This window comes from Erithacus rubecula, assembly GCF_903797595.1.
Source record: "Erithacus rubecula genome assembly, chromosome: 4".
Lineage (NCBI taxonomy): Eukaryota > Metazoa > Chordata > Aves > Passeriformes > Muscicapidae > Erithacus > Erithacus rubecula.
This window is the reverse complement of record NC_136686.1, coordinates 67,208,910-67,235,851: the sequence shown is the minus strand read 5'-3', so window position 1 is coordinate 67,235,851 and position 26,942 is coordinate 67,208,910. Positions and strand designations below refer to the sequence as shown.

Here is a 26,942-nt window from a genome sequence, read left to right as displayed (position 1 = left end):
TTTTTTAAGACATTTGTGACTCACGAGGGAGTCTGTGAATTTACTGTCTCCTGCAATCTAATAATGTTGGCAGTGAGGACAGTTACCTATTTATTGGTGTGTGACACCAATCCCTTCCCATGGATTAAAGAAAAAAAAAAAGCTCTTAGTTAGGAGTTCTCCCTCCCCCTCCCAGCAGGAACAGCTTCCAGCATATAGAATTATTTCAAATAAAATAAATTAGAAAAAAAAAATCAGTTAAAAAACCTCACAGCATCAGTTCATGGAGGTTGAGAGAGAAGAGAAGGATGGAAGAAGTTCCATTACTCAGCTGGACAACAGGACAGGAAGATTTGTCACTTTTATTTACAAGAGATAAAAGGGAGAGGCTTAGGAGAGACCACACAGGGTTGAACAAAGCTCCAGGCCCAGGAATCCAAGAGATCCAGAGTACATTTATTAATATCACTGAGATCCAAATAAAAATGGCATCGAGAAGAGAAGCAAAAAAGGAAAGACAAAAAAAACCCAACAAAAACAAACAACCCCAAGCCCACAGGTTGCAGCCAGACAAAGGAAAGGCAACAGGCACATTTTAAACACTCTGAGCACTTGAAATCCTGCAGACACACAAATCACTGTCAAGGATGAGCCAGCAGCTCCCAAGTGCTCCCTTTATTCCCTTCCATTAGTCTGCTGCAGCTCCCCCCATCCTATCAGTCAGAAATGCAGCACTAATACCCACCTTTATTTTCCTAAAGTTTCCATGCATTACAGCCCAAGTGTAAATAATTGATAAATCAAGGCAAGGAGGATGCTGGGGCAGGGCTGCAGTGAGGATAAAGCTTTTAAAAGGAGGAGGATGGGTGCAGATCCAAATAAAAACACACAGCTCCCCTCTGTTTGCAGGGAAACCACCCCCTCCCCTCCTCCTCCAGCTTCCCTTGATTTTAATATAGACCCTTCAACCAAAAGCTCATTTGAAACCAATTTTAATGTCACTTGAGTTCTTACAAATAAGGAGACCACACAGGGAGCTGATGATTTTAATTCTGGCACTTAAATCACGAGTGTGAAGTTAAATGCAACACGTCCCTTCCCCCCCTCCCTTTAATTCCACATTTAATTGCCATGTTCTTCCCAATCCCGACCTGCAGGGCAGCATTTGGAACTGAATCACACAGGAAAAGTGAAGTGACACAGCTCTGACACCCCTGAGCTGGGGGATTGGATTTCTGGGGTGAAATCCCAGAGATTTTCCAGGAATCACAGGAAACTGGGAGGGACCTCAGGAGATCAGCCAGTCCATCCTCAGCAACTCCAAGGAAACTTGTCACAGCTGAGAGATGTTTGGAGGTTTTTAAGGGGGATGCACAACCACAAGAAACATTCCAAAATCACTCCCTGCTTACCCACACTCTCCATTGGGATAGAGAGGAAAACAGGGAATGTTCCAATCTCCCTGGCCAGGCTTAAACTCTGCCCTTCCTTCAGGATCAGTCCTGGAAAACACAATTCCACTGCTCTTTCCTGGTAGATTTGAAGCCAAAGGCCTCACTCCACCTTAGTTTTTATCCTAAATCTTTGATCACACAACCCTGGAATCATTTAGGCTGGAAAAGACCTCCCAGATCATCATTAAATCCCATCCTCAAGTTAATTTTGGACACTTTAGGGATGAGGACTTCACCACTGCCCTGGGACTTTAAAATCCTTTCCATGATGAAATTTTCCCTGATACCCAACCTAAACCTCCCCTGGCACAACTTGGCCATCATTGCACTATTGGATTTCATTTATTTTCTTCAGATAATTCAAGAATATTCTGAGCTGGAAGGGACCATGTACATTAGTGATACAGATAATATATATACTCTATTAAATATATGAGTGATACACCAATCAATGGATTTTGTAATATTTCCTTCAGATTTGTCCAACTTTTCAGCTCATTTTGATTCCCCCAGACTTGACCTCATTTCTGGTATTACAGCAAGGGAGAGGAGGGTGAACAGCCTGTAATGAAATTCTCTTCAAGAGGAAACAAAACCCACAGAGAAGCAACTAAACCACATGAATTTGATTTATATCCTTCAATCTGGCATTTGTCAAAGAGTTTCATTCACTCCACCTGTAAATCTGCCCATAAAAATTTGTGTGAAATACAGATTTGGGAATGTAATTCATGCCCCACGTGCCCCCTTCAGCCCATTTCTAATTGTAAATTTTAAACCCATACAGACACAATAAACGATGAAGAAAAGGTGGAGTCACCATCTCCAGAAGTGTCCAAAAAATGTGTGGATGTGGCATTTAGGGGGAATATTTTACTGGTGACCATGGTGCTGATTGATGGTTGGACTTGGTGATCTCCAAGTTATTTTCCAGCCTTAATTCCACAGTTCCATGAACATGAACCTTGGCAGAGGGAGTGGCATTCAAGAAGCAGCTCCTTCATTCAACTGCAGTCCCAAAAACTTTTTCTCTCCCCATTTCCTGCCCCACAGCTGTGCTGTCCTATCCCTGGGATGTCCCAGGCCAGGCTGGATGGAGCTGGGAGAAACTTGGGATGGTGAGAGGTGGGGACAGGATGGGAACCAGGCTGGGAAAGCTGGGAATGCTCAACTGAAGAGGAGAAAATTCCAGGGAAACCTCAGAACCCCCTGCAGGGTCTGGAGGGGCTGCAGGAGAGCTGGAGAGGGGACAAGGGATGGAGGGACAGGACCCAGGGAATTGGGGAAGGGGAGATTGGGGCAGGAATTGCTGGGCTGGCATTGCCAGAGAATCCCTGGATCCTGCAATGCCCCAGCAAGGATTGGAGCAGCCTGGGATGCTGGAGGTGTCCCTGCCATGAGCTTTGAGCTCCTTCCCAGCCAAGGCAGCCCAGGATTCTGGGATTCAGGACACTCAGCATCCATCCAGAGGGGTTTGGATGGACAGTGGGCATGGAAAAGAGAGGAAAAGGGAAGGGAGAGCCTGGATGGTTCCCTGAGATTGCAAGGGAAGGCCCTGGATCCATCAATGCCTTGGAGGGGAGATGGATCCAATGGGAGGTTGTGGAGAGCTGGGAATTGGCAGCCTGGAGAAGGGAAGGATCCAGGGAGAGCTTCCAGCACATTCCAGGGGCTGGAGGAGAGCTGGAGAGGGACTGGGGACAAGGGATGGAGGGACAGGACACAGGGAATTGGGGCAGGAATTGCTGGCTGGGCTGGCATTGCCAGAGAATCCCTGGAATGTCCAAGGAAAGGCTGGATGGGGTTTGATCACCCTGGGATGGTGGGAGGTTCCCTGCCCATGGCACTGGATGGGTTTTCAAGTCCCTTCCAACCCAAAACATTCTATAATTTCATGTCTTGCAGCAGGAAGAAGCAGGAATTGCCACTTCTCCTTCCCACCCAGGATTTGATCATTCCTCCTCATCTGTTCTCTTCCTAAGGGAATCAAACCCAACTTTTCCAGCCTCTCTTCCCAGGGCAGGATGTGAATACAAATACCCCAACCCCAATTCCTTCCTGTCCTGCAGAATTTCAGCCACCATCTCCTGGCAGACACCAGTGAGGCTGCCAGCATCCCTTTCTATAAAATAATATAAAATTTCCTTGGATATCCATCCTTTACACTCCCCACCATCTCCCAGTGTGAATCACACTTTGCACATTCACAGCAGCTGCCACTGAGCCTCCTAAAAATGACACTTCCCTGCCTTTGCCTCATTTAGAACCATGGAATCTCCACAAATAATTTTATTTTCTCCCTCAGCACACTTATGTAAACATCTCACAGATCCATCAGTCCCCTTCTTGTCCCAAATAACACAGAAGATTTTTGTGGCAGGAATCAAAATTTGCTGTCACCCTGCACAGCTCTTTTTGAAGCACCACAAAGATCATCACAAAACCAGAATTAACTTTTTTTTTTTTCTTCCATTATGATAATTTCCCATTGATTCTTAGCTTACATGTCCTGGTCACTTTTTTTTTTTTTTGTCAATTAAAAACAAAAAAAAAAAAAATAAAACAAACCAAACCACCAACCAAATAACCCCATTGCAAAGTTCTTGATCCATTTCAAGTGCTCTGAGTGATTAAATAAATAAATAAACCTCACAAGAGCCAATTTTTCCACTACATAAATAATTTGCAGGCTCTTTTGTAGATGTAAATAAGACATTTCTGCTTGTTCTCCAATCCTCAGCTGGAGGCTTTAAGGAGAGGCTGCTGATCTTTCCTGCCTCCTCAGTGATTTTAGACTCCTCCTTCCTAAAAAAAAGTCTTCTGACATCGTGCCTTGGAGCTTAAATTCATTTTTAAGTTCTTTCTAAAGCCTCCAGCTCTGCCTGGGTGTTTTTATTATCAGAAGGGAAAACTTTCTGAGCTGTTTCCTCATCTACACTCTCACAACTCCAATCTGGTTTCAAAGAAATCATTTCTCTTTCCCATAATGTTGATTTTTTTTTTATTTTTTTTTAAACACAAAATCCTGTGCAATTCATCCAACCCACATTGCCTTCTGCAGGTGTCTTGTTTTTAAGGGTCTAAAGACCCATCAAATAGATTTGATCCTTAAAACCCACAACACTCATCTTCACTTCCCTCCTACAGCCTCCTCTCAAAAATATCTCAGCTTACCAGCTCTCCTGGGGCTTGATTTCTGTATTTTAAGTTATTTGTGCCAAATAAACACAGTTCCAACCTTGGCAGCTGCAGTGCTTTTTTCTGTTTTGTGCTTTTCTTTTTCTCCAAAACAAGATCATTCCAAGACTGGACAATTGAGAAGCTGCAGCCAATGAAGAATTTTGCTTTCTTTGCCTGTTTAGGACTCTGGAATTTGGGTTTTTGCTTTGCTTCCTTTTCTGTTAATTTTATTATTTGATACTCAGCTTGCTCCTCTGGATGTTTAATCACAGATTATCCTGAGCTGGAAGGAACCCACCAGGATCATCCAGTCCAACCCCTGGCCCTGCACAGACACCCCAAAATTCCACCCTGGGAGTGTTTTTCCAACACTCTGGAGCTCTGGCAGCCTTGGGAATGAGCCTGGTCACCACCTGAATAAAGAACCTTTTCCAAAAATCCAACCTCAACCTCCCCTGACACAGCTGAAAGGAAAAATCCCACTCCATTCCCAGACAGAATTCCTGCCTGCACCACAGGGGGGTTTGTCCCTGGACGTGGCCCCCTCTTACTCTGAATTTTTCTCTCCCTAGACAGAGGAATTCTTTAAATAAAGGCATGTTCCTCCACCTCCTACAACAAGTCTGTCTGCAAACAGCTTTACAGATTCCCACTGACATTTGTCATCTCACCACCTTTGCATAATGCACTCTATAATTTGGCTTTCTCCATCACAAGGGAATCCATCCACCTCGTTTTTATTTAACTTCTAGGTTTATTTAGTGTCTCCTTCTCATTCAGTGGCTTCATCTTTAATTTTTATGCCATTTGTTCCTCCTCCTCCTCCTTGCAATATGGTGTTGTTTGCAAGCAATTTGCTCACTGATGGGGACAGGTAGATGGCAAATATTTACTTTACCACCCAGGACAAATATTTGACATCTATCACCACCCAGCTTTCAGATGGATAAGAAAATGGTTCCTCTTGAATTATCATGACAACAAGATGCATCCACATAATACCCCCTCATCCACCTCTGACTGAAGAGCCATCAGGGATTTTAGACATTTCCATTTGTAAAGATAAAACTGGAGAAGGTGTTTTCTTTGTCACTGTCTTACTACCTTTAAGATCTAAGTTGTGTTTGCAGAAAGGGCTTATTATTCATTTTTATTTTCTTAAAAGAAGCAAAACAACAACAACAAAAAATCCCACTTGCTCTCTCTTAAAAAAAAATAAAAAATCTCCTTTACTCTTTGCCCTTAAGCTGTTGGGTCACTGAGCTGTCTTGGGTTTTATTAGCAAGAAGGTGTCTCCTGCCTTCTCTAATTGCTCCCTACACTCTGCAGCAACTCCTCTGCAAAAAGTTCCACTTGAATCCAATTCTCTCAACCCAGGTCAGGGTTTTAAAGGGAGGATTTCAGAAGTGCCTGAAACATGAACATCATGGGAGCTGAGCAACCTCTGGACTCAAAAACTCTTTTTTTGGGGAAGCTGATGAGTTTGGAGAACCAAAGGAGCTAAAAAACCATCACAACCAAAACTCCAAAACTTTTCCCACATTGTTCTTCCTCTGCTGAGAGGTTGAGAGTTGGACAAGATGATCTGGATGATTCTGTGATTTAATTTTATTTTATTTTAGTTAGGTTTGGGATTTTTTGGGAATATGTTCAGCAGGCTTTTGGATGAGGATAATGCAGGAACACAGAAGACTCCAATTCCTGGAGCAATTAGATGCCCCTGTCTTTAAACAAATGTCAAATCCCCATTTTCAGTGCAGAGTAGGGCTGGAAGAAGAAAATGCTGTTATCCATTCCCACCTGGAAACACAACAGCTCTGCCACAGGTGCCTGGCTCCAGCAGCACATCCAACCCCTCCACTTCTTGAGAAATGACATTTTTAATCCCCAATGTGACAGATTTTGTTAAGTAAATAATGAACTGTTATCCCCAGATCCCCCTGTTTGCAGGCTGACAAACAGCAGAATACAAATGACAACTTTATTTCCTTATCCTCCTGCTCCAGGAGTGCCAGAGATACTCAATAAAACACACTTGATATTCCATAAAACACACTCTGAACCTTTCAGGCTGGGTTATTTTCCAGAAAAGATATGGAAATGAGCTGCCAGCACTTTCTGGAAAATGCTGGACTTTGTGGTTATTGATTATAAAATATTTATAATAATCACAGAATATCCTGAGTGGGAAGGGACCCACCAGGATCATCCAGTCCAGCTCCTGGTTCTACTCACACATCTTAAAATCCCTAAAATTTTATGGGGAAAAAAAAAAAAAAAAAGGAAAATTAGGGAAATTTTAGGGAAAATTAAAATGATATAAAATATAATATTTATTATATCTTGCCCATCCCATTAATTGCTCCTCTGGATCAGAGTCAGAGCCCCCACACCATAAATCAAACAACCTGAGACACCCCCAGCTGCAAATTCAGGCACAGGAAAACCCAGCTCAGGTATCAGAGAGGTGATTTCTAAAGCCTTGGCTCAATCCTAGAAACAGAACATTTTGCAAGAAGCTGTTCCAATTCTGACAGAATATGGCATGTGGATTATTCACCTCTCTCAACAACTCACAACTTGCAGGGCAATATTGGAAATAAATCTCTCTCCACCTCAAAATGTTCCTTTTCCTTCAAGTCTCCACAAGACAGATCTGACAGTGACTAAATTGAATTTCTTGCTTTTTTTTTTTTTTTTTTTTTTCTCTCAGTAAACAGTTTGGAGAACCACAAAATGGAATAGGAAATTTAATTCATAACATAAAGTTGTTTTTGTTTATTTTTTTAAATTTAAATGAAACAGCTTTTCCTGCTGGCTGAAAACAAAGCCAAGCAAAGAGACAGGAATGCACCAAGTGGCCTTAATAAAATGACAACTCCCCAAACAAAAGTATCAAACCTCCTCAAATCAGGCTACACAAGAGATTTTAAACAATCTTCTAGATCTTAGAAAGCCCAAACCCTTCTCTGAGCAAATTACTTCCAATTCCTTCACAACTGTGCTCAGCAAAGGAAATCATCCCCAACACACAAAATCAATAGGAAGAATTGCAGACAATAATGCAGCAGCAAGGAAGGAGCAGAGCAGTAAATTCAGGGAAGATGGGAGTTTGGGGAATGAGGAAAACACAGCCTCTGCCTCCATCTGAAGCTCCAAAATAACCCAGCCTGTTCCATCAGCCAGCTGACAGGAGAACAAGGGGCTGAGAGGATATTACAGCACCTGAGATCCAAAAGAAAACAGGATTTAAATCCAAGATGTTTTCACTCTGTGCAGGAATCGAGTTGTACAAATTGTATTTACAGCTGGTGTCAGTGTTTCCAGTGCACAACCTCACCCTCCAGTGAAATCCAGCACCATGGAGAGGGAAATCACTAAAATAGGAAGAATTATCCCAGAAAAAGTGATCCTAATCCAATGGGATGGTTCAGGAGTTGAGAGAGAAGCCAGAGGATGAGCAGAGGGTGAGCCTGGAGCAGAAAAGGTTCAAAACTCATCAGTGTGTGCCAATATCACCCATTCAATGACTCTGTAAAAATTCAGCTACAAAATGAGGCAGATAAAGCAAAAAAATTAATGTTTTCAACTCAAAATCTCCTTTAAAACAAACACAACTACCCAGGGCAGCTCTGCTGATGATAAAAGGAACAAATCAGCTCTGCTTAAGAGAAACTCTAATTTATCCTCAACTTCTTTTGTCCAAAGGCATGGTCAGGCTCCCAGCAATTAATGAGCCATTTTCAGGATGGCACAAATAAGCTGAGGTTCAGCAAAGAGGTGCTGGAAATGATTTCAGATTCATTAGAGTGCACAGGGCTGTGTTCTGCCATGCCAGCACCTCCTGCAGGGAAGGATCCCAGGCCTCCCTTTGCAAACCCAAATATAAATCAACTACAGCCCAAAATGATCAGTTTTTCCCCTATAATAGAAAAACCATTGCTTTTTTTTTTTTTTTCTTCCTTAATGCCACATCAGCACAACATCCCCAAAAACCCCAAACATGGCACTGTGAAGCTTAAAAGGACCAACAACTCCTGCAACCACATTTTTACCAGGCAGCTCTTTCAACATCATGTTGAGCAGATGACACCCAAAAAAAACCTCCAAAAGTTTCAGTTCTCTGCTCACAAAGGTCTTTTAAATCCTCTCCACACCCTCAGGAAGTTTTGCTTTTCCAATATCTCAGCCAGGACTACAGTGGAAAGATAAAAGACATTTTCAGGAATTCATGGACATTGAATGGCAGGGAAGGTGAGGGTGTGGAAGAGCCCTCTGCCTGTTCCTAAAATAGAAAAAAAAAAAGCAAATTACTGAATTCCCCCTAAATTTAACTGGCTTGCCATGCCCTGGATGTATTTGCTCACTAGGCTGCTTCTGTTTTCCAGCATCTACTCATTCAGCAGACTCTGAGTTACAATTTGGAGGGGGCTGTAGCTTGGAAATGTCAAAGGGATTCACATTTTTTCTACACCACCTTTCAAAATAAAGCCAAAAGCCCTCAGGATCATGAATACAGCACAAAATTATGCATCCAGAAGAACAATTCCCTACCAGATCACACAATAATCCTAGACAGGCCATGAGGAAATATCACAGGAGGCTGCTTTTAGACCATCAATTAATCTGTGAACCCTCAACTTGATCTTTAAAGGAAATTGGTAATTTTATAGCTCACAGCAGAACGAAATGTAAAAGAGAAGAAGAATGTTTAACCAAACATTCAATTTGAACTGCTGGCCTTAAAAAAGCACTCCCAGAAAATGCCAAGGCTGGAACCTCCCAAGGGGCTGAACAGCAGAAATGACCCACCCAGAGTGACAATAAAGACTCTTAGAAAGGCACAGCACAGTTTGGTGACCTTGGGGATAAATCTCATAAAATCTCAGCCTCCTGTGCACCTGCAGAATCCCTGCAGCCCTTGTTTGATGTTGGGATTTTCATCCAAGTGACTTTGCAGCCAATGTCAAAGCCTGTTTGGGTGGACTGTGAGCACGAGGAAATCATTCTGCTGGTGGAGCTGGAGCACAGAACACATCTCAGGCTGTCAGTGCAAAAATTCAGATTAACATCTGGCTGGGCTCAGAAAACACAGCTAAGAGATAAAGCAAAGGGAGCAGAGGCAAAAACAGCAGATATGAGGCACAAGTAACAAAGAACATCGCTCAAACTCAGTCTCTGAAGGATATTAAACCAAAAGAACATTATGCTGAAAGAATCATTGCTAAGGAAAGAGGGATTTGGGAATAGGAGGATCAAATTCTAACCTGCTTTATACAACTTGCAACCTCAGAGAATTGAAGGAATCACACAGGTTGCCATTAAGGGAAGGCTGACTGTACAAATTCCTGCAAATCACCTCCTCTGATCTGCATAAACCCAGATGCACTGAGGTGCCTGTTGCACAAAGATCATAAAATCACTGAATGGGCTGGGAAGGGACCTTAAAGATTCATCCACTTCCAACCCCCTCATGCTTCCAAACATCTCCAAAATACTGAGATTTGAAAGTGACAGATTAATAATTAACAGAAAGAGAGTCACAGTTCTGCTCCAGGCAAAGTATTAATGAGTTCCCTGTCCTGAACCACACATGAAGGCAGGGATGGAATTCTCTCTCCTTCAATCCCACTTCCCACTAAAAAGATGAATCAGGATGCTCAAGTTCTGCTTGCAGGGTGATGTTTTCCAGGGTTTTGGCCTGTCCCCACACCAAAAGCAGAACAGAAACCTCACCATGCACTGGAAATTATTTTCACAGTAATTTTCACAAATGTGCTGGAATCTTTGTTTTGTCCACTATTCATTTGAGTGTGAAGGCAAAAGTGGAGTTTTCCAGAAAAATACTTTTAACTCTTTGTTTTCTCAATGCCCAAGCAGTGCTGGTGAGCACTGGAGAACTGCAAGGCAGGCAGGACACTGAAAAAAAAATCAGTGTGGACTTGGAAGAGATGAACCCTCACAAATCCACACTTTAAAACTGGTCCCACTGGAAAAAAAAGTGTCCTGTGGCAGAGCTGCAATGATGCCTGTGACTTTACCAGGGAGGAATCAGCATCATTTTTCCTGAGAGATCACAAAGTTCTCAGAAAATTCTGTGAATTCTCCACCAGAGCTGCCACATCCACAGAATCCCTGGGAACATCTTCATTTTCCCACCTTAGCACCAAGATGGGCTCTAAGGCAAAGTCACCCTCGTGAATTAAAGCAAATCATGGTGAGAGGAACAATTCAGAGGCACCATCATTTATCACTTTGGCAGGAAAAGGGGGCTGGAAAATGGAGTTTTTCTAAGAGGGCACCAGGAATGTGACACCCTGATTAAGCAGCAAGCACCAAATCACTGTAATAAAGTGAGATCATCCTTTTAGTGTGTCCCAGATAAATCTGCTGTGTTGTTCCAGTGTCCTCTGTCAGTGAAAACCAGACAGATTTTGGATATTATGCTAAAGGGACTGCTCTGATTTATTTATTTACTGTCCTGCTGGGAGGTGTAACTAATTTGGATTATTCTCCCTGTCACAGGGCAGCAAATTCCAACTGTTTAAGCCCAGGAGAGAAAATTAATGGCACAATTAACCTCTGTGCAGTTGGAGTGCATCAGACAAGAGCCCTGCTCCTGTTTTCACCCCAGGTATTGCACAGAGCCACAGGTCAGCCCTTGGAAAAGGCAACATCCAAGCTTTTTCCAAAGGAGCTTCAACACAGGAGAATTGGCCAGGAAAACAGCTCTCCTGTCTATTAAAAAAAAAAAAAAAAAAAAAAAAAATTGCACCAAATGTTATTGTTCTTGGAGGTTTACCTTCTTTTAGAACCATGTTATTATAATATAAAATTAGATCTGGGATTTTCCAAAGAATCCAAAGTAATTAGTTGTCCAATCCCCACTAGGTTGCCAAGGGAGTTAGATCCTAAATGCCTTTGGCTCTTTTGGAAAACCTCATCCATCACAGAAATTCACAGGATGGTTCACCAGAAAGTGCAGGAAAGCCAGGTCTGAGTTAACAGATTGAGAATTATTTTTATAGCACCTTCCAGGGCTCCTCAGTCAATGCTGTACTGGGAATAGTGGGCACCACCACCACATTTTTCACTGGAAAATAACATTTCACCCACAGGACCTGTGGCAAGGAGTGATCAGGGACATTCCAGGGCTCTGGAACACTAAAAATAAAAGGCAAACTCCACTCATTAAAAACACTGGGCCCACAGAGTGGAGCATATTGGGATTTTTCCTTCTCTCCTGGTGCTGCTTTTTAATATTTTGGGGTTTTTTTTTTCCAAGCAAGTGCAAAGTAGAGGGAATGCAGCTTTTTTTGATTGGAAAGAATGGATTAACAATGCAACACTCCTGTAAAAAACTTGGTTTTCAATCAGATTGCAGCCACAGCTCTTCGGCCTCTGCCAGTAAATAAAGACCCCAAAGAGCTTTTCAAGGTTTTTAATTACACCCTGAGAGTAAAATCACTGTGAACAGAACATATTTAATTACCTGATTCCCTCCTGTCCCCTTTTCCAGGTGGAAATGGGTTTCCAGGGTTCCTAGCATGGACACAGTGACTCCTTTCCACTTGTTTGATTACAACCAAAAATGAAGATGTTGGTAAATCCTGCTGGTTTTGTACTTATATTCTGTATTTTGATAAATAAGGGTCTTTCCTGTGCTAGAATCACAAGGTGGTTTGGGTTGGAAGGGATCTTCAAGCTCATCTAATTCTAGATCCTTTCCAACCCAAAACCATTCCAGGATTCTCCAATCAGCAAAATTCCTCAATCTAAAAGCTTGTAAAACTACCAACAAAAAAAAATTAAAGTGAGCTGAAACAAATTTAATCTTTTATTTCAGTTTGGATTTTTGAAATAAGTTTTTCAGCTCACTTAAAAAAAGAGGAAATCAGAATATTTATAATAAAGAAATAAAAAATAATTCCAGCCTTTGCCTAAGTCATATTGGCACTTCCCACAACCAAGGCAAGAAATGGAATCCAGATTTTCCATCTCAGCCAGGAAAACAGAGGGAAAGCAGCTTCTCCCAAGTTTATTTCTGACAAATAATTGGAGTTTTAAGTGTATGTTTAGATGTCCAAGAACACTGAACCCACAGAGCCACAACCAGAACCCCACTGAGCAGAACAGAAGGGTTTGGGGGTGGAGGGGGATTGGCTGCTCCCAGCATGAACTGGGAATTTGTCATTTCCCTCAAATCTGCAGCCCTGGAGCTCTGCAGCCTCTCTCAGCCCTGAGAACACCAGTGAATCACCAGCCACTTGCTGCTGCCTTGTACAGACACATTCACTGAGTTATTTGGAAGCAGAAAATGCATCTTTTTAAAGCTGAGTGCCTAAAAGTTGGTACAGCAAATATGGCTGAAGCTAAAAAAATGAATTGGGGTAATTAAGAAAAAAGTTTTGAGGTTGATGATGGGCTTAATTTTTCTTTCAATGGATAGACCTGCCCTTAAGAATCACAATCCCACTCAAGATTTTATTATTCATCATTTATTATCTATATTTTATCTACTGAAACCCTTTGGTACATAGAAACCCAAGGATCTATTGCTCAAAATCCACTGAGAGATATTTGCAAAATTCCTAAATAAAATCACTTCAAAAGGCAGTTGGGCAGCACAACCCTAAAAAAAATGTAAAAAATAAAATACCAAAGCAGGTTGGATGGGGCTTGGAGCAACCTGGTCTAGGGGAAGGTGTCCCTGCCCATGGAACAGGGTTGGAATGAGATGATCTGCAAGATTCTTTCCAAGTCAAACCAATCTATGATTCTGGAAGAATTTTGGTTGATGCAATTCTGTAGTTTGCTACATAACAATAAAAAAAAAAAAAAAAAAAAAAAAAAAAAAGTCCTTCAGGCCTCCAAAGTAAAAACAGAGATTTTCTATAAGGAAAAAACCAGCAAAAGCTGGAAAACCTCAGGGAAAAAAAATAAAGATTCTACCCTAAGGTTTTGCAAATGTCACACATGGCAAGCACAAGAACAGCACAGGAGCAGAAAAGGCTTTTAAGCAAAACAATTTCCAAACATTTCCCTGGGAGATCAGTTCCTCTGCCCCATTAGCAGGAATTTGCCTGCATGGATCCCTCTGTCAGAGCAGGAGTCCTGCAGGGAGGACATGAGGAGTTTTTGTTTTTCCCTTTCCCACTAGTTTGATGGTGCTGGGGAAGGAACAAGTCCCTGCCTTTAAAGGTTTTCACACAGGGACAGAGCCTGAGCTCAGCACATCAAAAAGAGGTTTTATAGTCCTATAAAACATGTCCACAAATGCTGATGAACTCCTTGTAGCACCTCCTAATTCCAGCTGACAGCAGGGGTGAAGTGCAGCACACACTGACAGAAAACAGGGGGGGAAAAAATTCACATCAGAGCTGACAAAACTGTACAAAAATGAGTAAAATAAAGATATGGCACCAATCTGCAGCAATTTCCATTTTTTCCACATCATCCCATTATTTATCAGCTTCAAGAAGGCCCTGCACAGGCTGGGAATTCTGCATCTTTTACTTCCAAAACTCAAATTCCTGTCGGAATCCCAGACACACATCAGGTGTAATGGTCACTTCACACCCCTCTTAATCCTTGTCACAAAATCTTCCAGCTTTTCTTCCAGAAAGAAAAGCTTCCAAGTGGCATCACTGGGGGGAAAATAAATTCTGTGTTCTCAAGTTGTATCAATTAGAAGGAATTTAATGATGGCCCAGGGTTCACAAGGCACAGGTTTCATGCCAAGTGCCAAATATCAAAGTAGGGAATGTGTCATTCCCTATCCTGCATTCCCAACCTTCTCCTCTCAGCCTAACACCCAGCAGAGCTGACTTTGACTTTCACAACTCCACCAAACAGCTTTTTGAAATTATTTCTCTCTACAAGAATTTGGGCACCTTTTTTGGCACCTTCGGCAGAGCTGAAGTTGCTTTTTAACTCACATGGATTTAGTTACATGAATATTTAGGCATAAACTCCCAAACTCCTTTAAAACTAGAATATAACTAAATGTGATAAATAAGTAAAAGGAATTAAATGAAGTTCAGAGTAGCTTGATCTCTACAGCATGGAACAAAGATGATGAATTTTTTTCCTTGCTCATAAATCTGTAAATATTTCATTAAAGGAGTTAATATTTTTTCAAATCTCCCCAAAGCCCATTGACCTCTGCCATGAGCTGCACATGTGACTGTGCATTGTTCAAACAAATAATTTTTATTCTGGGCTTGATTTCTTTGAACTTCAGCATAAATGTTGGTGTTTATGAAAAGCATTGGACCAACAGCTCCAGGATAAAAAGTGTCCAAAACAAAAGTTGCTAATGCAGGAGTATGGGAAAAAAATTCTGCTCTGTCACCCTGCTAACAGAATGGAATATAAAATATGGCACAGCCTGGTTAACAAGGGCCATTCCTGGGAAAGGGAATAATCCAATGTCTGCAGCCAGCTCAGCTCTGGAGCTCACCCAGGTACCTGTTAGCACATAATTCAGTTAGTTTTGAACACAGCTCAGCCAGGATCATCCTGTCAAAGAGAAAACAGATCAATCTGGGGCATTTCTACTTCACACCCTTTGTTTTTTTACAGGCCAGGATGCCATTGCCATCTGTTGATGGCATGAAATCTCTTTGCACTTCCTGACATATTTTTTTTCTCCTTTATCCAGCTCATTTCCACCATCTCAAATTCCAAGTGCACCTTCTTAAGAGCTTGAGAAAGGTACCAATTTATTTCTGCTAAAAATTGCAAGAAGACTTCAATTTTTAGGCAAATTGGAACAAATCTATAAAATATTTTAATAGAGAGGGGAGGCAGGACATTACAAACCTTCTTGGCAAGGCCAAAATTTAAAGAAATAGCTTCCTGCAAAATCAAGTGGTCCCTTCTTAGATCCAGAAAGATGAAATTCTTCCTGGGTCATCATCTTCCCCCAAAATTCTCATGTTCTTAGCAGCACATATTTGCAGAAAACACTGTAACACCCTGCTGGATTTATTCCTGCATGTGCTGAGCTCACTTCAAATAACAGGGGGGAGGAAAAAGTATCAAGTGACCTGCTCTAATTATTTAGATTCCATGTTTAAATATCAGCATTCTGAGGAGTGGAATTCTCCCTCCTCACTTTCTCCTGCTAGAGACTGAGTGAAGCTGTATCTTTTTTTTTTCTTTTTTTTTTTTTTTTTTAAAGCTGCAGACAAATCCCTTTTATGACCAATGCTCTCTCAATGAGATGAGCATTAATGAGACAAACCAGTCAGGAGTCCAAGGGCAGCAGTTCCACACACTTCAGACCATTTAAAAAGAACCACAAAGACTGTCAGGCCCATTATTTGGAGGATGACCACAAAGCCATTAAATATCCGTGGAGACACTTGGTGAAAAATAACTGCTTCAGGTTCAAAACATCACCTGGTGAATTTCCCAAAGGCAGCAGCAATTTCAGATATTGCTCTGACATCCCAAGCAGGATTTATGGCACATTAACAGTCTCATGCAAGGAGCTGATTTTACTTTCTGTGCAACCAGCTGTGCCACAAACAGCTCATTCAGCTTTTAAATTCAGCAAAGGTTCAGACCTGTGCTGAGCCACCCAGCAAAAACCACTTGGGATTTCCATGAGCAGAAGCTTCAGCTGGTAGAAAAACCCTTCCCTTGCCAGGGAAAAAATCCCTTTTCCATGGTGCCTTCCCTCCCTCTCCTGCTCCTGTGCCAGCCCTGCCACAGTGCAGGGACCTGAGGGAGCAGAAAAGGCAAAGCCTTGGCCACATCAAATTCCTTTTTATAAAAGGAAAGATCAGAGGATGGTGGAGCATCCTTAAGAGAGGTTTCTCAGTGTCTGATATCCCCAGCTCTGCAGCAGCACAACAGGAGTGTGTGGGCAGAGAGGAGGCTTCAGTTCCTCCTTCCCCAGTTTCCTTATGGTTTCAGCAATGTTTGGGCTGCTAAATGACACCAATTTTGGAAAACACAGGAAAGCATTAGACAGAAAACCCCCCAAAAAAGGAACATATTAGTTGTCAGTGTCTTCTCAGCAGACAGCCCACCAGAGAGCCTGCTAAAGATTTCTGTCCCAGAGAAAAATGTGTGATTTTCCCTCTCTTCTGTGGGAGGGAGAAAAATACAGACCCCAAAAAATTGAGAATCATCAACTACAAATTCACCACTAAGAAAGGAGAGAAAATCTTTTCCTTGGAGGCAAACAGCCCCAGCCTGAGCTGTGAGCAGGTCATGATTAACAGGACAGGCCATGGGTGGCTTCTCCTGCAGCAGGTTCTGCACCATTCCCTGGGTCCTGTCCCTCCATCCCTTGTCCCCAGTCCCTCTCCAGCTCTCCTGCAGCCCCTCCAGCCCCTGGAATGTGCTGGAAGCTCTCCCTGGATCCTTCCCTTCTCCAGGCTGCCAATTCCCAGCTCTCCACAACCTCCCATTGGATCCATCTCCTCTCCAAGGCATTGATGGATCCAGGGCCTTCCCTTGCAATCTCAGGGAACCATCAAGGCTCTCCCTTCCCTTTTCCTCTCTTTTCCATGCCCACTGTCCATCCAAACCCCTCTGGATGGATGCTGAGTGTCCTGAATCCCAGAATCCTGGGCTGCCTTGGCTGGGAAGGAGCTCAAAGCTCATGGCAGGGACACCTCCAGCATCCCAGGCTGCTCCAATCCTTGCTGGGGCATTGCAGGGATCCAGGGATTCTCTGGCAATGCCAGCCCAGCAATTCCTGCCCCAATCTCCCCCAATTCCCTGTGTCCTGTCCCTCCATACCTTGTCCCCAGTCCCTCTCCAGCTCTCCTGGAGCCCCTTTAGCCTCTGAGCTCTCCCTGGATCCTTCCCTTCTCCAGGTGAACATTCCCAGCTCTCCCAGGCAGCTCCAGAGCAGTGGGACTCCCCTGGACTCATTCCAGAGGTTCTGAATTTGGCACTGAATTGTCCCAGAAAATCTCAGAATTCCCTCACCATTCTCCTGACACAACCCCTCACATCAGCACATGCTCCCAGCTCTCTCCAGCCAAGGCCTGATCCTACATTAATGAGGTTCCTCAGGAGGATGTTCCACCCACTCCTGCACTGAAGAGCTCAATTAGCTCCACACAAAATGCCAAACTTTAAGTTAAAATTTAAACAAATTTCCCTCTCTCATCGATGGAATAACATGACCAAGGGCTATGCTGGCTGTGAGACAAGGAAATAACTTCAAATGGTGTTTTCCTGAACAAGGCTGCTTTAATATTTTGACAAACTGCTTTTGTTTGTTTGTTTATTTTTTAGCACTCCGCTAGCAACTGGAAAAGGTCACTCTATCTTCTGTGTTATTCCTCCATTCTCACAGAAGGTCAGAAATATTTAATATCTGCATGTTCTGTACCTTAACACTGTTCAACACCAGTGCCTGGTGCAGTTATTAGGGAGCTTTCACAAACCCAGCTCCAAAAATGAGCTGCAGAAAACACCTCATTCCTCACAAACCCCAATTTCCAGCCCACCACGAGCTGCTGTTGTTTTGTATAGGCATGGAGAGAAAATGCTGTCAGGAATTTCACATGCAGAGATGCACAATGCACACGTACAGAACATTATCCCTGTGACCTGCACTCCTGTGATATTGTTCTGCTGTGCTGACTCAATTCCATTCACTGGGATTTGAAGGAATTGCATTGCTGCCCTGACTTACTTCCTCCAGGTTTTCAGCCTCCCCCAACAGCTGCAAACATTTCTAAAACTGAGTTTTCTGCTCCCCCTGCTGCAAATGTAGGATCTCCTCTCCAAAAATTACTCCTTACTCAGAAAAGCAGGCTAGAGATAATTTAGGCTTTGGGATCAAAGGTTTTCTTACACTCCAAAGTAAAAATATTTTAAGCCACTCCAGTGGAACTGAGGTACAAACACCCACAAGATTTTCAACAAAGAAATGCAGCATTTTCTCCCTGTCATGCCAGTCAATGCTCATCTCTTACCTTAAACCAGCAAGAGATTATGGATCTTAAAGTGCTGCTTTTATGCATTGTAAAAGCTCTTTTGGAAGCTTTTCTGACTCCTCCTGACACCAAAGAACAATGGGAACAATTCCAAGTGGGTTGTTGTGTTTGTCTTGGCACACTTTTTCCAGAGATCTTGGTCAGACATTGTCTGCCCAGCACAGAAAGCATTTTCACTCCTCAGGGCTCACACCTCCACAAGCTTCCAGCTCTATTAATGTTGTTCAGGAAGAGCCAATAGAAATCACCCCAAATTTCACCCCACAGCAGGACTGAACCCAGCCCAAACTCCCACACAGGATGGGAATATCCAGCCTTGATGCTACACTGAAGGAACAACCCTGGGATGGTTCTTACTCCAGGGTTTTGTCTTTCTGGAGCAAAATCTGAAGAACTCAAAGCTCAAAGTTTTTCTGGACCTCATGGGTGACAGGAAGCTGGCTGCAGATTCCCCATTCCAAACCCATTCCCCATATCCTGAAATTTAATTCTTCCCTTTCATTCTTCACTTCTTTATTCCCACTTCAGTTGTGTGACATTCTGTTGTTCAGAAAACCCCTCGTGAACCTCTGGACATTTCCAAGCAGATTTTTGCAAGAACAATGTTGAAGGGAGCTGCAAGTCTGTGGCATGGGGAATAGTGAGAGGGATTTCTTTAATAATAATTCCTCTAGAAAGACAAATATGTGGGTAAGGAGTCAGTGAAGGGGATTGAAGGCCCACACCTTACATTGATCCTATCCAAATGTTTAAATTCATACCATGAACACAGTTGGGATATTTGTGTAAGGAAAAAAAACTGCATCACTGCACAGTCAAACAATCCTGCAGAGCAACAGCTACAAACCAGCCCAAAACTGAAAAAGTGAGTTAGGGCAGGAGGCAGGGAGCATTTTCCATCACCAGCCCAGAGCTGGAATGACCAACATAAATCCTTCCACCTCCTGTAAATAATGCCAGGCTCACTTCTTTGACCTCCTCTCACATGCCAGGTGAAGTTCCACAACTGTGCACTATGTATAGAGCTAATCTCCAAATAAATAAATTAAATAAATATACTGAACATGTGTTTAGTAGGACACTAAACACACTAACAGCAAGAATGAGAGAACAGACATGTGACAGATGAGAGCTCTGCTGCCTGAGAGAGCCTCAGATCCCCAGGTGAGAGGCACAGCACCTGAAGAAAGCCTCAGCAAGGCACAGCTTTAGTCTCTTGCAGTTAAGGGGAAGAATCAAATAAGAATTTGCTGCAAACACTCCAGCAGCAAGTGTCTCAGCTGCCTAAACCCAGCCATAATGACAGCAGCAGACAAGCCATTAGAGCTGTGACACTTTATGAGACAGGCATGACATGGTAACACAGAACAAAAATGTCACTTTGAAAGCTGCTGATAAATCACTCGGTAGGCAAAAGGAATCAACCTTTCCAAACACCATAAGGATGAATCCACAGGATGGATTTTTTCTTTTGCTGATATTTAAGCTCTTTGGAATTTAACAATCTGTTGGAAATGTGGCCACTTACCAAAAAAAACAAACCCAAAGACAAATCCCAGCACTGCTGGGAGCACGACGGGTTCTCTGGCACGGTTTTAAAGGCTGTGCCAACTGCAGATGTGCCCACCTGAGGGAATCTTACCTGCAGGACATCCTGGATCTTCACCCACACGTCCACCATGTCGTAGAGCTTGATGTCCCCCTCGTGCTGGCTGCAGGGGGAGGCCACTGTCTGCTGCAGGTGGCCCAGCACCACCGAGTGCGCGGCGGCCACGGCGTTGAACTTGTCAAAGAGCAGCTCCAGCAGCTCCAGCAGCAACCTGGAAACCACAAAAGCAGCTCTGCTCAGCTTATGGAACATCCCACAGGCACACAGGGCACTGTGGTTTCGTGTCCTGCTTTGTGACTTGCTGAGGTCACCTGGTTTCAGACCCTCTCTGTGGGTTCCAGGGACTTGCTTCAGCTCAGGTTTGGTATCTGAATATTCCTGAGGATTTTACTCTTCATTCCCTTCCCTATATCAGTATTGCTGTCTTTAAAACTCTCCTGTTCAGGGCTATAGGGAAGACAAAACCATTAATAACTCCACAGTAATTAAACTGGACCAATACAATATTGGAGCCCATTGTGAGTCCCCAGGTAGGGCTGCAGGCAGGGAAGGAAACAAGCAGCTCTTCCCTCAGAAAAAAAGTATCTCAGGGCAATAAAAACTGACTTACCCACACAAACAGGATAAAAGGAATTCTTTTTGAGTTATTAAATTAATATGGCAGGTTTCAAATGACAGGAAATATCAGAAAGCTGAAATACCAACCCTCATCACTTGCCATGATTTTACTTCCATATTTGTTATAACTATAATATCATCTAAATCTACTGCACTGTACCTGCTCCTATGGCTCCTCACTGCCCAATTACCATAATTAAAGCACCTCTGCAAAGTCCTGAACAGTTTGTGACGAGGCAGTGCCATCACACTTTCAGTGTCTGAGAAGAGAAAAATCCCGATGGAGTTCAGCGCCGCTTAATGAGCAACTCCAGTCCCCACGTAACCCCACCAAAACATGAAGATAACACTTCCCAAATCCATATGTTAGGCACTTGTAGCTCTGACAGACAGGCTCCATCACATTTCCTGCAGCAGCTTTGGAGCCACCACATGCTCCCAGTCTGCCCAGCAGAAGCTGAGATCCCCAGGGCAGGACACGGAGCTGGAGCTGCTCCCACTCCTCCTCCAGCACCCTTCAGGAACAGGGGATGGATTTGGGGACACCCTCAGAATCAGCCCTTGGCACTATCCCAGGTTGCTGCAAGCCCTGCCCAACATGGGTTTGGACATTGCAGGGATCCAGGGATTCTCTGGTAATTCCAGCCCAGCCAGGAATTCCTGCCCCAATCTCCCCTTTCCCAAACTGAAGCCATTCCCTGTGTCCTGTCCCTCCATCCCTTGTCCCCAGTCCTTCTCCAGCTCTCCTGCAGCCCCTCCAGGCCTTGCAAAGGGCTCTGAGCTCTCCTTGGAATTTTCTCTTCTCCAGGTGAACATTCCCAGCTCTCCCTCCAGCTCTCTGAATTAATTTGTGACCTTCTCAACTCAAAAATAAAGAGCCACTGGAACCAAGTTACCCATTCAAACAAAACCAAATCAATTGTGTGTGTGCCCCTTTTCTTCCTATTTCAGAATAGCACCAATGCTAAAAAATGTGACATTATGGAACCAAATTAATTCTTTACCACTGAGAAGATGTTCCACCAAGATCCCATGGCAAACAAGAGCTCAGTTATCCCTACACCTCCTTGCTGTCCCAGGAAAAGAACAGTTGTGCAGAACTGAACTACCTGGAGAGTTGGACAAGTTCACTTTATTCTCACCTCACATTATCAGCTTGTTTATGGAGCCATTACTAAGATAATACTCCACTGATCAGGTTCTTTTTGCTTGAAATTCCAGTGTTTCCCTGCTCCATGTTCCAGATTGATGGACCTGAAAGCCCCAGATCCACATTCCAGTGTCAGCAGCTGCCACCCAAGGACATTTTCCATTCTCATCACTGCATTCCCACAACTCCCTGTTTTCAGCTTACCCAGCACCTCTTATCTTAATTTTTCCTTCCTGTAAGTCCTATAAATCTGTCAGGTCATTTTTGAAAGAAGGTGACCCAAAAGAGACACAAGCAATGAGACAAAACCCATCAAACAGTCTGGCCTGGATGGGGCTGGAGCAGGGACAGACACAGGGACAGACACAGGGACAGACACAGGGACAGGAGCCACCACCCTGCACCCAGAGAGAGGGGAAATGTGCTGGGGACAGTGACACACAGCCAGAGGGACTTCCATGGTCCAGGCAATAATGGGAGTGATGCCCAGTGACTGCTGCCACCCCAGTGAGGACACTCATGACAATTCAGGAATTTCAGTCTGTGCCTGCTCACAAGGGTGTCCTGGACAGAATCCCTCAGTTTATTTCAAAGCCTGGAGATGAGGGCAAAAGTCAAATGATAATATGGATGTGTAGGAAAAAAGCACATGGAATCCAAGCAAGAGGATTTAGGAGCAAAAGTGTCAATCTCCCATCTCTTCTTGGACTGGATTTTTAATGTGTCCTTATCAAAAATCTGTCCCTCAAGTGGGCACCCATCCATGCTGTTACTGCAAAGTCCAAACTCTTCCAAAATTCAGGAGAGACCCTGAATTCCCCAAGGAAACTCAACATGGCCTCTTCTGTGCTCCACAACCCCAGACAAGGATTTCTAGAGATGCAGGTGTGACTAATGAGCCACTAATTATCCACATAATTAAGGATAAGGCAGTGGCAATTCCTATAGTTAAGCCTTTCTCCATAAACTTCTTCCAAGCAGAGAGATGTAAAAATGTCAGAGAATTTCCCTAGACTTTAAAATTGTCCACTTAAAGCTGAGCTCAGCTAAAACATGGTGAGGTTCAGGCAGAGTTTTCAGAGTTATCTTCCCCCAGGGACAAGGAGCTACTTGGAATCTGCTCCTGTCCTTCCTGAGGCTCTGAGGCTTTGAGAGAGCACCCAAAGAGTCATCACAAAGCAGAAAAATATTGAGTTTAAAAATTTGGGAGTAATTAACAACATTTTTATACACAAATGTAAAAGGTAGCTGCACAATCCTACATAGAAAAGCTTATTAAGGAAGGAAAGAAAAGAAAATTAAATTTAAAAAGTAAGAAGAATTAGATCAGCAGTTTTTCTGGCCAGGTTCCACAAATCATTTCTCTCTCATACAATGAGAAGGGCTCTAAATAATTCTTGCATGGGGTCTCAAAAGGAATGACACCAAAATTTCCCCAAGCAGATCATCAGCTTTATTCTGAGTCACAGAATGGTTTGGGTTGGAAGGGACTTCAAGAATCATCTGACAGCCCAATGAACAGTTCAGTATTTTGGGCACTGCATTGTGCTCAAATTTGGGGTCAAATTTGGGGTTTTCCAGAGTTCTGTTGAAGCAGCAGGGCCTTGTTGTTCAGATTTATTTTTCCCCTGACGGCAGGAAAGTCTTTGAGCTTTGATTTAAAACTGCAGCTAATTTAAGGGGTGGGGACACTCTCCCATACTGTGATTTATTCTTTTCTGTATAAATGAATTCACCTGCTTGCTATAAACTTCACATGTGATTTAGGTTTAGAACCAGTTCTAATTATGTCTGTATTCAACAAGACTTCAAGACACTTTCCATGGCTCTAGAATATGAGCATCTTAAAATCTCACACTCTCCAACAGATGCCAAAAGCCATTAAACCTTTCTGTGCCTCACTCAACCCTCTGGGCAGGTTAATGGCATTGATATATGATCTGATCCAATTTATCAATTCCAACAGACAACCAGGAGCCACACAACCTCTCCAGACTGGTTCATAAAACAAGTAACAAGAACATGCTACACTCCTGGCATCTGAAACTAAAATTCTGCTTTCTGACCCATTTAAAAAAAAACAAAACCTCATTTTCACTGAGTTATCAGCACTGTAACTCTAAAATTCTTCAAAACAGAATTGCTTCCACAGCAGTGCTAATGAGAGGAATTTAAAAAGGAGACTTTATCAAGCTGATGTTCTCCTTGGGAGTGATTTTCCACTACAAATATTGCACATAATGAAGATACACACTTTATTTTTCTGCCATTAATTCCCTTGGGCCAATGATCACGACAATGTGAAGATGAATATTTCAGCTGGAAGAGATTCCTGCTGGAATAATTTTTTTTTTTTCCAAAGACCAGTTTCAGTGAATTCTGAGGAGCAGCACAAACACAGTGCTCAGTTGGCATCCACACCTTGCTATTAACACAAATGGGGCTGAAAAACAATTAGAGACTTGGCCACACATTTGTGATAGAATTAGTTCCATACATGATTTCAAAGCTTTGCACCTGCATCAGCTTAATTGGACTCTGCTACACTCGAAATCACCTGAGCTGAATTTTCCCATATCAAGCCATATTATCAATCAGGATTTTTTTTTTTTTTTTTCTTCTCTGGGGGAGTTGAAATATCCTTACCTAGGCTGATTTTCCTGGGAAATATTCTCCCCTCTCTGGTAACCACTGTCAGCCACCTGAGTGGTGGAACGTTTCACAATCTGCTTGAGCTCCTGCTCCAAGCGATCCTGGATGGCTTTCACTGTTTCTGGGATTTTCCTCAGCTTGGCCAGCCCCTTGATGAGGATTCCCATGAAGACAGCACTGTTCTCCTCTGGATCCAGGTCTGTGTCCTCTTTCATTTCCACGAGGCTCGAGTCTCGCACTGCAAAGAGATTTTAATCCCAGATTTTACCAGCTCAACCCAACACCAGCACCAGCACAGGAGCTCCTCTGGCTCCTCAGAGCTCCCAGCAAACATGAACAAGGAAACCAGAAACACTTGGATTTTGGGAGGAAGCAGTGGATGTTTCTGTTTCTTGGGGGCTTCCCTAGATACAAATACAGCAGCCTGCACATTGGATTAATTTAGGAACAATTCACGGGGTAAATTCTGTCTTAGGAAATAGAGGAAGTCTGGTGCAATTAAGACCTTCATAAATGAGAAGGTCCTGAATGTGTTTCAAAGAACTAAAATCCCCTCAGTTTCTTCTATTTTCTTCACAAGAGAGGAATTTTCATTACAAACACTATCAAGCTTAAGAGACTGCTGATGAATTCAGCAAAGTTTACTCTGCTGAAGTGACTGATTGTTTGATTTTATCTTTTTCTGCTTTATTACAGCTGTCAAGGGGTTGATGAAGTTACTCAAATCTTCCAGCAAGGCTTCTAGAAGGGTAAAGTGAGAAGAATTAGAGAGGATATTGCAGACAGGGTCCTGAAATAACAGGGATAGCACAGGAGAAATCCTGTTGCTAAGCGACAGGGGATGGGAAAGCAAGAGAGACTCTGCTTGTTTTAAGTAGGTTCATTAAGCAACATTTCTTAATTTACAGATAACACCCAGCAACAACAAAAGCATGGCTCTGTTAAAGACTGGGTGAAACATTTAATAAATATATTTAAACACTTATGGGAAGTAAGTGTCTTCAAGGCAAACTGAATTAAAAGCATCTTGGAAGATCTACAGCCCCTCTGTGCCATCCACCACGCCAGATCCTTGGATCAAAATTAAAACCCAAAGGCTGTTTCATCTGACTGGGGCTGAGCTCTGGAAAGGCTCTTGGGTGACAGATGACTCCCATGGTTTCAACTCCTCGACAGATTTTTTTTTTTTATTTTTTACTTCCAAACTTTTCCAAGAAGCTGAAGAAATGTCAAAAGATCCAGCAGAAGGATGAAGGAACATGGCAGGAGTGAGGAATGGCACAGCCTGAAGCTGGGCTCTGACCAGAGGAGCAGCACCAGGGCTAAGTCAGAGCAAGATCATGAAAACAATGGCCCAAGGATGGTGCCAATTTAGAAATAATCACAATAAATGGGTAACTCTCCCCTCAATGCCAGTTTGCACCAATCTCAGGCTCAATCAATCAAGAGGATGCTTTTTTTTCCTGCAGTGATCCCAAACTCTGCAGCACTGGCTCAAACCAAGCTGGTGGTTTATGTGGTCTCACATTTGAACCCAGAGCATCAGGAGAGTGAGGTGAAAATGGATCCTGCTCTGGAGCCAGGCTGGGAGAGGAGAAAATTCCAGGGAGAGCTCAGAGCCCCTAAAGGGGCTCCAGGAGAGCTGGAGAGGGACTGGGGACAAGGGATGGAGGGACAGGACACAGGGAATGGCTTCAGATTGGAAAAGGGGAGATTTGGGAAGGAATTCCTAGCTGGGCTGGAATTCCCAGAGCTGTGGCTGTCCCTGGATCCCTGGAATGTCCAAACCCATGTTGGACATTGGGGCTGGGAGCAACTGGGGCAGTGGGAGAAGTCCTTGCCCATGGCAGGGGGATTCAACTGGATCACCTTTAAATAGACCCTTCCAACTCCAAACTGTTCCATGATTCTCTGACAATAAACATCAGGAAGATGCAAGCAGTGTTGTTTTTTTTTTCTCTCATGCACACTTCTTTCAATTAAATGTGAGCAAGTTACAAGACAAACAACTAAAAACACCCAGAATGTATCAATTAAAAAAAAAATCAAACAACAAAACAGCAAAAAGGCAAGGATAATATAAAGGCATTTCAAACAGCAATTGGAATTTAATAACTGGATGCAGAAGTATTCCAGCTCAAAGCTGTGCTCCATCACAGACCTTTCACCCCACAGAGCTGCAAAGGACTTTGTGGCTGCAGGCCTGGTCTCTGCCCACGCTGTTATTGTTATTTGTTATTCTCCAAAACTCACAGCAAAACTCAGGCACAGACACAGAAAATGAGCTCTTTGAAACAGAGCTTTGAAAAAACACTGGAACTGCTACAGGA

The 26,942-nt window shown here is 43.1% G+C and overlaps 1 protein-coding gene across 1 annotated transcript in view; it reads right to left on the bottom strand.

The window, feature by feature from the left end:
- The window catches only part of EXOC4 (exocyst complex component 4), a 287,466-nt gene that overhangs the window by 218,021 nt on the left and 42,503 nt on the right, over positions 1-26,942 (bottom strand). The window contains exons 6-7 of the mRNA XM_079303974.1: positions 24,607-24,850; positions 20,226-20,403 (exon numbers count right to left, since the gene is read on the bottom strand). Of these exons, the coding sequence (XP_079160100.1) occupies positions 20,226-20,403; positions 24,607-24,850 (422 nt within the window). The remainder of the gene's footprint in view (positions 1-20,225; positions 20,404-24,606; positions 24,851-26,942) is intronic.